The following is a 12136-nucleotide window of genomic DNA, read 5'->3' as shown; positions in this document are numbered from 1 at the left end:
TGATTGACTATGGAACCTAGGTTAAAGTTTTGCAAGTTGGGATATTTATTAATAACTTCTATACCCTTCATTCAATTGACTTAATACTTTACACAGTTGTTCAGGACCATTACACAATGAGGTCACATAACTCCATATTATCCTAAATACAAGTTATGGCCCCTGATTGACTTAGGTTAAAGTTTTAGGCAAGTAAATGTTAAGGGCAAGTAGTGATTTTAATATAAAAAACTTCTATACCGTTCATTAAATGCACTTAATAAAATTCAAAATTATTTACGACCAACTTACAAAAAGAAACATAACTCCTTTTTAAGGCTAAATACAAATTATGGCCCTTGAATTTATTTATTTATTTTTATTTATTTTTTTAAATTTCCTTTGAAAGGAATATTTGTATATTCTTAACCACATTTTCATAATGGGAAATCAAGTTATTTGAATGACTTGCGTCATTGTTTGGGCGGGCTGGTGGGAGGGCAGCATCAAAGTCACCTTATGTATCATATAATTTTAGTTAGGTTTGACATAAAGAGACCAAACTTGATATTATTACATCGTTATTGTATTCTAAGTCAAAGCGGCGTAGTCGAGCGCGCTGTCTTATGACGGCTCTTGTTACATGCCTTATTTCTTTTAATTGGCATATGACAGTGAATCATATAGTATGGTTATACCATCTCAGACCTGGCTACCTTTCATATTGATAGGTTTTGAAGCTGAATGGTTTGTAAATTCAAAAACAGGCTGAACATGCTGGATCTACTTGATCTACTTTTAATTGTTAACCTTTTCACTGCATTGTTTACCCTCATACACTCGATATTGTCATTTTACCGAATGCACACTGGTTACATTCAACCAATTTTATTTTTATAAGAAAAAAAACGTAACTCTTTTTCCAATGTTGTTTAACAAATAGTACACAAGAGAAGCTCTCTCCCCATAAATGGTGTTGTGGTTGTGAAACACTAGAAATCAGTGTTATCTTGCATGCAAATTGGACTATTGAATATATAGGAAATTTATTTAGTGGTCTGTAGCCTTGTCATGGTTGAAACATTACATCAGTAATAAACAACCATATATTATTAGATCATTATGGTCTAATAACGCACTGTTGACTTGATTTTTGTCATAATTGTCACTGACAAAAACAATAAATTAAATGGCAGGGCTTCAGGGCAGGATGGGATTTTTATTACCGTGACTTTTTTCTCTAGGCTGTTTTTCATAAAGAATAAAAAGTCACAGTAGTATGATAATCGTTCAGTCGTTATCTTCTGAGGCTACATCATCCTACAATATCTTGGCAATAAGTAATAAGAAACATTGAAATTGACATGAAACTTTCTACATATGTTACCAGTGACAATACACACATGGCTGGGTTGTGTTGAGTGTTGTCTCCATAACAAATGAGCAATAACATCCCTTTGAAGACAAATCTTGCAGTGTTTGACAAAATTATTGTCTAATTTTGTCTCGGCCTTCAGTGATCAATTAGATATCAATTATCTAAAATGCAGTCAAACATGTACAATGTATAACAAGGATTTTTTTCAGAGCGCCATGCAGGCATACCTCCCTGGTTGTTCATCCATTCTGAGAAGCATCGTTCGTAATGACTTCTCCCTGAGATTCTGACTGGCACATGAAACCAGCTTGTACCTGACACTTGTCAGCGGTAAGAAGTTTTATTGCATACATTTTAATGACGTCTCCCTAAGATTCAGACTGGCACATGATAACAGCTTGTTGTCGACAGTTAAAAGGGTCAGTAATTTTATTGCATACATTTTAATAAGACGTACTCCTTGAGACACAGACTAACACATGATACCAGCTTGTACCTGGCACTGGTCAGAGTTTAGTAAGTTTATTGCATACATTTAATGACTTCTTCCTTAGACAAAGACTGGCACATGTTACCAGCTTGTATCTGAAACTCGTCAAAGGTGAGCAGTTTTATTTCAAGCATTTTAGCATGACTCCTCCCTGAGACACAGAGTGACACATGATACCAATTGATTCTGGAACTCGTGGTAAGCAGTTTTATTGCATAAATTTTAATGACTTCTCCCTCAGATAAAGACTGGCAAATGATACCAGCTTGTACATGACACTCAATTGAGATAAGCAGTTTTATGGCTTACATTTTAATGACTTCTGCCTGAGACACAGGTGTGGCACATGATACCATCTTGTATCTGAAACTTGTCAGAGGTAAGCAGTTTTATTGCAAACATTTTAATGACTTCTCCCTGAAATTCAGACTGGCAAATGATACCAGCTTGTACCTGACACTGGTCACAGGTAAGCATTTCTATTGCATACATTTTAATGACTTCTCCCTGAGACACAAACTGGCAAATGATACCACCTAGTACCTGACACCTGTTCGAGGTAAGAGGTTTTATTGCTTACACTTTTCTTACTGTATAATTATTGTAAGCTTGTCTGTATCTCCAATATAGTGTTATCATGATTGTTGGTGTGGTTATACAAAAAAAAAATCAAAATATTACATGACATACTTGTATTGCCAGTGTTATATTTAAATGTAAATTTTAATTATAGTTGATTTATGCCCTTTTTGACAGTAAAAACATATGTATGGTTGCATGTGGAACTCTTGTTCTTGTTTTTCAAGGGTTTAATTTTCTAGAATTAGTCACAACTAAATTTGAAATCGTTTGAACAAAAAAAACAACACCACAAATGATTTAATGATCGCTTCGCAAATTTTAAGCCATGCAAAATTGTTCAAAACCAGGTTATGTACTTAAGAGTTGCTTATGGGTGAACAGAAAACTAGACATAGAGCAGATGTTATGGAAGACCCATTACACCAGTTTAAATTTTTCATGAATTATTCCCCTTGTTTAATTCAACCATAGTCATACTCTTGTTTTCTGTTCCAGTTGCACTACTGTTGTCAAATGATGATAGAACTTGCTACGAGGTGTCTCATATCCTGACATTATTGCTGTTTGATGAACAAGCTAGATTCTTCACAGGGTAAGGGCCAGTATTTGATGAAAAGAAGGGACATGGGGTAGGGATGATGTATGGGGTGGGAATGGTGTATTATAAAGGATTGGGATGGTGTATGGAGTGACGATGCTGTTTGTGGTGATGATGGTGGATTAGGTGGGGATGATACATTTGGTGATGATGGTGTATTAGATGGGAATAGAAGATGGGGTGAGGGTTGGGATAATGCATTGGTTAAGGATGGTGTAAGGGATTGTGTAATGGGTGGGGGTGGTTTTGGGGTTCGGGATGGTGTATGGAATGAGGATGGTGTATGGGATGGGAAAACTGGATGGTGTATTGGGTTGGAATAGTGGATGAGGTGAGGTTGGGGATGGTGTATTGGTTAAGGATGGTTATGGGATATGGATGGTGTATGGGATGGGAATAGTGGATGGTGTATTGGGTTGGAATAGTGGATGAGGTGAGGTTGGGGATGGTGTATTGGTTAAGGATGGTTATGGGATATGGATGGTGTATGGGATGGGAATAGTGGATGGTGTATTGGGTTGGAATAGTGGATGAGGTGAGGTTGGGGATGGTGCATTGGTTAAGGATGGTTATGGGATATGGATGGTGTATGGGATGTGAATAGTGGATGGTGTATTGGGTTGGAATAGTGGATGAGGTGAGGTTGGGGATGGTGTATTGGTTAAGGATGGTTATGGGATATGGATGGTGTATGGGATGGGAATAGTGGATGGTGTATTGGGTTGGAATAGTGGATGAGGTGAGGGTGGGGATGGTGCATTGGTTAAGGATGGTTATGGGATATGGATGGTGTATGGAATGAGGATGGTGTATGGGATGGGAATAGTGGATGGTGTATGGGGTTGGAATAGTGGATGAGGTGAGGTTGGGGATGGTGTATTGGTTAAGGATGGTTATGGGATATGGATGGTGTATGGGATGAGAACCGTGAATCGGATGAGGATGGTTTATGGGGTGTGGATGGGGTTTGGGATGAGGATGTTGTATAAGGTGGAGATAGTGTATGGGGTTGGGATGGTGTTTGGGATGATGATGGTGTTTTGAATGAGGATTGTGTACTGGGTGGGGATAGTGTATGTGATTGGAACGATATAGGGTGAGGATGGTGTATGGGAGGAGGATGTTGTATGGGATAGGGATGGTTAATGGGGTGAGGATGGTGTTTCAATTTGGGATGGTGCATGTGATAAGGATTATGTATCATGGTATGGGATGGGGATGGTGTATGGGATGAGGATGGTGAATGGGGTAGTGATGGTGTATTTGATTAGGATGTTGTATTGGGTGTGGATGGTGTATGTGATGTGGATTGTGAATGGGCTTGAGATGGTGTATGGGATAAGGATGGTGTATTGGTGAAGATAATGTATATGATGTGGATGTTGTATGGTGTGTGGATGGTGTATGGGATGAAGATGGTGTATGGGATGAGGATGGTGTATGGGATGAAGATGTTGTATGGTGTGTGGATGGTGTATGGGATGAGTATGGTGTATCGCTTGACGTTGGTGTATGTGATGAGGATGTTGTATTTGTGAAGATAATGTATATGATGTGGATGGTGTATGGTGTGTGGATGGTGTATGGGATGAAGATGGTGTATGGGATGAGGATGGTGTATGGGATGAAGATGTTGTATGGTGTATGGGATGAGTATGGTGTATCGCTTGACGTTGGTGTATGTGATGAGGATGTTGTATTTGGAAGGGATAGTGTATGTGCTGGGGATAGTGTATGCGATCTTGATGGTGTATGGGGTGAGGGGATAATGTATAATGTGGGTATGGTGTATGGGGTGAGAATGCCGTATTAGGTGAGGATGGTAGATGGGATGAGGATGGTGTATGGGTTTGGGATAGTGTGTTGGGTGAGAATGGAGTTTTGGGGTTGGGATGGTGTATGGTTTGGGATCTTGGATAGGATGGGGATGGTGTATGGGTTTGGGATGGTGTATGGGCTGGAAAAGGTGTATGGGATGAGGATGCTGAAAAGGGTTTCTGTTTGTGCATGTGGTGGGAATGCCGTATGGGGTAGGGATGGTGTATGGGTGGATGGGGTGTATTTGGTCGCGATGGTGTATGGGATTGGAATGGTGTATGGGATGGGAATGGTGTATGGGGTTGGGATAGCGGATGTGGTGAGGATGGTGTATGGGGTGTGGATGGTGTATGAGGTGAGGATGGTGTATGAGGTGAGGATGGTGTATGGGGTGTGGATGGTGTATGAGGTGAGGATGGTGTATGGGCTGGGGATGGTATATGGGTTGGGGATGGTGTATGGCGTGGTCGGTGTATGTGGTGAGGATGATGTATGGGATGAGGATGTTGTATGGGTGAGGATGATGTATGGGATGAGGATGTTGTATGGGTGTGGACGGTGTATGTGGTGAGGATTGTGTATGGGATGGAGATGGTGTGTGGGATGAATATGGTGTATGGATTGACTTTGGTGTATGTGATGAGGATGTTGTTTTTTGAAGGGATAGTGTTTGGGCCTGGGATAGTGTATGGGCTGGAGATGGTGTATGGGGTTAGGGGATAGTGTATAAGGTGGGTATGGTGTATGGGGTGAGAATGCTGTATTAGGTGAGGATGGCAGGTGTATGGGTTGGGGATAGTGTATTGGGTGAGAATGTTGTTTTGTGGGTTGGGATGGTTTTGGATCTTTGATAGGATGGTGATGGTGTATGAGTGGGGATGGTGTATGGGCTGGGAAAGGTGTATGGGATGCAGATGCTGTGTAGGGTTTGCAATGGTGTATGTGTAGGGAATGCCGTATGGGGTAGGGATTATGTGTGGGGTGTATTGGATCGAGATGGAGTATGATATGGGAATTGTGTATGGGGTGGGGATGGTGTATAGGGTTGGGATAGTGGATGTGGTAAGGATGGTGTATGGGGTGGAGATGGTAGATCAGTTGAGGATGGTGTATGAGGTTAGGGTGATGTATGGGATTGGGATGGTGTATATGCTGTGGATAGTGTTTGGGATGGGGATGATGTATGAGGTGGGGATGGTGTATGGGGTGAGGATGATGTATGGGATGGGATGGTGTATGGGGTGGGGATGGTGTATTGGATGAGGATGGGGTATGGGATTGTTTTGGTGTTTCAGTTAGGGATAGTGTATCTGATAAGAATTATGTAAAGGATGAGGATGGTGTATTGGATGGGGATTATGTATGTGATGAGGATGGTGTATGTGACGAGGATTGTGGATGGGGTGGAGTTGGGATGAGGGGATAGTGTATGGGGTGGGGATGGTGTATGAGATGGGGATGGTGTATGGGATGGGCATGGTGTATGGAATGGGGATGGTGTATCTGTTTGGGATAGTGTATGGGGTAGGGATGGTGTATGGGATGGGGATGGTGTATGGGATGGAGATTGTGTATGGGGTGGGGATGCTGTATTTGGTTAGGATGGTGTTTTGGGTGGATATGGTGAATGGGATAGTGATGGTGCATGGGCTGGGGATTGTGTTTCAGGTGGGGATGATGTATGGGGTGGGGATGGTGTATGGGGTGGGGAGGGATGCTGTATTTGGTGAGGATGGTGTTTTGGGTGGATATGGTGAATGGGATGGTGATGGTGCATGGGCTGGGGATGGTGTATGGGATGGGGATTGTGTTTCGGGTGGGGATGATGTTTGGGGTGGGGATGGTGTATGGGGTGAGGATGGTGTATCGGTTGGGGATTGTGTATGGGCTGGGGATGCTGTATTTGGTTAGGATGGTATATTTGGTGGATATGGTGAATGGGATGGGGATGGTGCATGAGCTGGGGATGTTGTATGGGCTGGGGATGTTGTATGGGCTGGGGATTGTGTTTTGGATGGGGATGATGTATGGGGTGAAGATAACAGATGGGGTAAGGATGGTGGATTGGGTGGGGATGGTGTATGAGGTGAGGATGGTGTATGGGGTTGGGTTTGTCTATAGGGATGTGAATGGTTTATGGGATAGCGATGGTGTATGGGATGGGGATTGTGGATGGGGTGAGGATGGTGTACGGGGTTGGGATGGAGTATGGGATGGAGATGGTGGATCAGATGGATATGGTGTTTGTGGGAGGGGGCTGATAATCCACCTTCGAAAGGCATTTTTGTGTCGCCTGAAAAGACGACATAAAGGGGTTACTTTTGTCGGCGGCGGCGGCGGCGTCCGTGTCCCATTTTCGCTTGTCCGGGGTATATCTCCTAAACTATTAGTGGATCAACTTGAAACTTGTTAATTTTCTTGCTTAGGTTTTGTCCGTGGCATATCTCGTAAACTATAGGAGGTTTCAACCTGAAACTTATTCCGTAGGTATATCTGATTGAGGGTTCAAATGCCACCTACAATTGAAAGTTAAATGGCAACATCATTGTCTATAAATGAATAAAATGCCAATCTAACAGCTATAATGTCGACAGTAAATAATTCGTCAGGCGACACATCCGACTCGCGGAGTTCTAGTTATTAATTAACTAAGCTAAGCATTACATCTTTGATATTGTTTATGAACAATCTCCTTGATAACAATATTTAACTATCTAAACCACGCTCTTGAATTATGTTTAAAGATTGAAAACATCAAGTACAAATGTACTAACTATATTTCTTATTTCCCAAACAGCTAAATATTTTCCTCCGCCGGCCAAATCCTAATAGCCTCTTATAGAACAATACCGTAATCAAGTCGTTTAATTTAAAGACTTGTTCTATAAGAGGCTATTAGGATTTGGCCGGCGTGAGGATGTATTTTGACCCAAATAGAATCACGAACCCCAGTCAAACTTATCGACTACCGACTCAAAATGTTATGACTCATGTATATTTAATAAAATGATACCGGGGAGTCATTTATCTGTGGATGTCGAAAATCTGCTTAAACGGGCTGTACTCCGTATGATAAAATAGCAAAAAAAGAGAAAATTTTCGAAAACTGACAAACTTGGCATCGATGTGTACAATGCATTGAAACTTACTAACTGAAGTACCACATAGTTTACAATTTATTTAAGTTCAGCAGTTATTTCGTATTATTCCATTAAAAAGATTACTGGGTATGTCTACCAGGTAGAATTCATTCCTTATGCATGATTGGCTAGTCAGTGTTATCACGTGATATTACCGAGGTACGTGTATAGCTTAATTATGTGATTAATAGAGTAAGCCGTCGTAGCTCAGTGGATACGACGCTGGACTGCAATTTTGGCGACACGGGCTCGAACCTGGTCTCCGACACCATTTTTTTTACATTTTGGTCCTTTTTTTTACAATTATGATATCAACGCGTAACACATTCCATTAGATAATTGTCCTGAGATTTGTTACAGAAAAAAAAGCTAAGTTCCTTCATTCACAGCAACATATTGTTGATTAGCGCGAGATTAGCAGCATCAGTAGTAGTTATATGATAGTTAGTAGAAGGAATAGTAGTAGCTGTTGTTGTAGAAGTGGCAACAACAACAATTCAGCAGGAGCGGCAGTAGTTTTAGGGGTATCATCATCATTATTGGTGGTGGCGGTGGTTGTAGTGGTGGTGACGGTGGTGTTGTGACGGTGGTGTTGACAGTTGCAATAGCAGAAGCAGAAGCAGTAGTGGTAGTATCAACAGCAATAGCTGCAGCATTACCACCTGTATTACTAAGACTTAAGAGCACACGTATTAAATGACCAACATAGTCGGTTCTGTTCGGTTGGGTTAAATACCTATTTACAGTAACGATCGTTGGGAGTCATGTTATTATTTGGGGTGTGAGGGTGTGTCAATATTTTACAGAAAATGAGTCACTCAAGGACAGCGACCATTGCCGTGATTTTATGAGGGTCAAAATATGTTCTTTCACCGGTCACGGTATGAAGACAATGCCAGATGAACACAAAACTAAGCAATTTTCTAGATTGAAACATTGCAAAAACAAATCGCAATCAGTTATAAGAAAATGCATTTTAAACGCCTCAGGATGTGTTCATGGTGATATGAACAAAATTGAAGTAAATTTAACATTCGGAGATTTAGTTTCGCCAATGTGATGGGTTTTTTTTCAAGTTTCATTGGTATTTTCCATTTTCCATGGTGTATACGTATTCTTACGAACTCAATATATTTTACAGTGAAAAAAACAACAAAGCTTTAAAAAAAAATGAATAATAAGAGTGTGTATTTTTGTTGTATTTTTGTTAAAAAATGCGAACCAATAAATCTGACATTTTAAAATCAATATCCATACGCTTAGTAAAGCATATCCTTAAATATAATTCCACCTATGAGACGGCCAGATTCATATATACCGTAATGTAATATAGGATACATTTTCATTCCATCTGTCATATGTCTAAAAAAATAATGGTACTCATTAAAAACAACATATTTTTGTTTAAGAATAAGTAAATAATAAGTTTTACTAAATTAAGTACTCAGTAATTATGTCTAAAACTTGATACTTCTTCACGTCTTTCTGGGCAAAATTAAATACATTCTTCCAAATCTTGACCCGAGCTACAGCAACTCCCTAGATATGATTACATGATTAAACACATGGTCAGATTCTCGGTCAATTAGGGGTTAATGTGTAGCTGAAATTGACTCTTGTGTAGAAATTGGCTGGTATTTCTTGGCATGGCCAAAACGGTGCTATTTTTCCCGGTAAACTTGCATGATATTAAGTAAATACTGTTCATACATCCAGAAAGTTTTTTATTTCAACTTAATAAATAGTATATCAACATCTTTTGAGAAAAAAATATCCAAATTGATATTGAATGTCTTATAATAAAAAATGAGATCACCGTTTGACTTATCGACTTTTTTAAATCTAGCCGTTTGATGTTTTACCGATATGTCCAACTCATTCTGAGTGACTTCCCCTGAGTAGTCTTTAATCATGGCGGATGTTTCAAAACAAGTTCGGACAAAAACGAAACATAACATAAAATAGGGATTTCTACCTCTGACAGTCTCCATTTGGAGTACTAAATGGGGTCAACTTTGAGACAAGATGTTGACTTCAATGCTCTGTTAAAGAAGCTGGGTAAATTTTGTTTGGTTGATAACTATTTTTTACTTTTTAGCTTAAGATGTTTATTATAAATAAACGGTAGTCTAAAATAATAGACGTGTTATACGGGATTCTTCCAATCCCTAACGTCTAAACGGGAATGTGCGAAAACGGGGGTGTTTTAAAAATATTGAAATGGGTTTAAGTGAAGTATTTTATGGTTGAAATTGATCATAAAGAGTTATATTAATATTTTACCATGTGAGTGAATTGTTATTTTGCACTAAACAAGCATTTATTGCATTAAAACAAGTTGTTTACCTTTCCAATAAAACGAAAGTTGACTGACACAGACAACAATTATGCGAAGGGGAACAACTCGATACAATCGTAATAACTCGGCCTCCTCCGACAAAGCGAGATAGACCTCGTTATACAATCGTAACAACTCGGCCATGGCCGAAATGTTCCGAGCGATTTAAAACTGTGCCCTGAAGCCTTGCAGGTGCTCTTCATGTATATATCGTTATGTTTTGACAGAATGAAATGAAGAAAAGCCGTCAAACTCATAATTATAAGTTGGATATTTATTTTTTGTGTACGGAACTAATATAAAATAACATTATCTGGTAATATTTCTTGTTTTTATGATATTTTATAGACGCTTTATGCTTTAACCCGGAATCCTGATTGGCACAACTACCCACTTATGATACTAAACAATTTGTACATGAAGGATTTGCCATATCAAAAATCTAAAAAAAATCTGTTAACGTACAATTATTTGAACTAAAATAAACGGGTGCAGGACGAAGTGAACCATTTCACAAGTGAACCAGTTCTTAAGTGTACCATTTCAGGACCAAGGGGGGGGGGTGAGCTTATTTACCCTCGCCATCGGGTTATACCCATTCGGCGAGCACGCTACGTTTTACAGTATTTCCACAGATTTAATAACATTTACAACATCTCGTCTTTAATCGTAGCGTGGGTGCTTTGGACTGTATATATAAAAATATTCCTACACAGTATGTATAATTCTCTGGTTAAAAATTCAATATTTAAATAATATCTTAAGTATCTATCACATACGCATTAAAATCAAACACTTCAAATACATCTATACAAACATTTTAGGCTCAGCCTACATTTTTTTAAAAAGATGTCTAAATTTTAAAATTCTTTACAATAGTAATTGTTTATATTTACAACGTATCCTTGGCATTATAACAACTAGCTAGTGAGAAATTTTATTTATTTTTTAAATGACAGATTTCTCACTAGTTAGTTTCCTAAACCACCCCCACCAGAGATGGGGCGGTATATGCTGGTTTGCACTGAGGACTATGCCTCAGTGCGTTTGCCTGGATCATACATGCCATATTTTCTGGAGACCATTCAGGGGGATTTGTTCAAAAGTCTGAAAATTCAGGGGGATTTTGGTAGTATTCAGGGGGATTTTTTAGCAGATCTAATTCAGCAAAATTTCAAAGTATTTTAAGACGCAAGTACGAAAAAAAAACAAATTGCCATAATTTTGAAAGGCTCCTGAGGGGATTATGTCCAGAATTTAAGGGGATTTTGGTCACATACCAGGGGATTTTCATCATCGCCATGTAGCATTACGGGCATGACACACATGCCAATTCACCTTGTTTACCCCTTTTTCCAGCACTTCATCTATATTTTTATGAGACACAACCATATTGCATAATAAAATCACTCACTTGCAAAATAGAATACTTCACAGAAAAATATGTTTCAGAGACAATTTAATGGGCTTACCTTCCTCTAAAATTGGATACAAAATCTGCTGCCTATGATCATAAATGATGACTTTCAGACTAATAGAGAGAATGGAATGAATTATCAATATTTTTCATTTCAATTCCCAAATAGTCAGATTTGTTTGCTTCTGATAAAAAGCAAATGCATAATTTATTGTTTAAGTTCATAAACATATCTATAAAAACATCACCACCATAATAAATAAATAAAAGTCATTTCATCCGAATTGTCTACTTTCAGTTTCTCTTCTGGAAGTTCTGTTATTTTCCGATATTTGCGATGAAGGTCAATGTCATGTATGTAAACATATTAGTGGGGCATAACAAAGAACAGCATTG

The 12136-nt window shown here is 39.1% G+C and overlaps 2 protein-coding genes across 3 annotated transcripts in view; both read left to right on the top strand.

Moving 5' to 3' along the window:
• Nucleotides 1-12136, top strand: part of LOC128242170 (rotatin-like) — a 152640-nt gene that overhangs the window by 38508 nt on the left and 101996 nt on the right. The window lies entirely within an intron of this gene.
• LOC128242180 (rotatin-like) overlaps nucleotides 1-12136 on the top strand; it is an 86742-nt gene that overhangs the window by 19898 nt on the left and 54708 nt on the right. For both annotated transcript variants that reach the window (XM_052959255.1, XM_052959256.1), the window contains exons 6-7: nucleotides 1567-1687; nucleotides 2925-3021. In XM_052959255.1, coding sequence (XP_052815215.1) covers nucleotides 1567-1625 — 59 coding nt within the window. In that variant the 3' untranslated portion in view covers nucleotides 1626-1687; nucleotides 2925-3021. The remainder of the gene's footprint in view (nucleotides 1-1566; nucleotides 1688-2924; nucleotides 3022-12136) is intronic.

The sequence above is a fragment of the Mya arenaria genome, chromosome 8 (assembly GCF_026914265.1).
Source record: "Mya arenaria isolate MELC-2E11 chromosome 8, ASM2691426v1".
Classification (NCBI taxonomy): Eukaryota; Metazoa; Mollusca; class Bivalvia; order Myida; family Myidae; genus Mya; species Mya arenaria.
The sequence above is the reverse complement of the archived record's forward strand: the minus strand, read 5'-3'. Positions and strand labels throughout refer to the sequence as shown.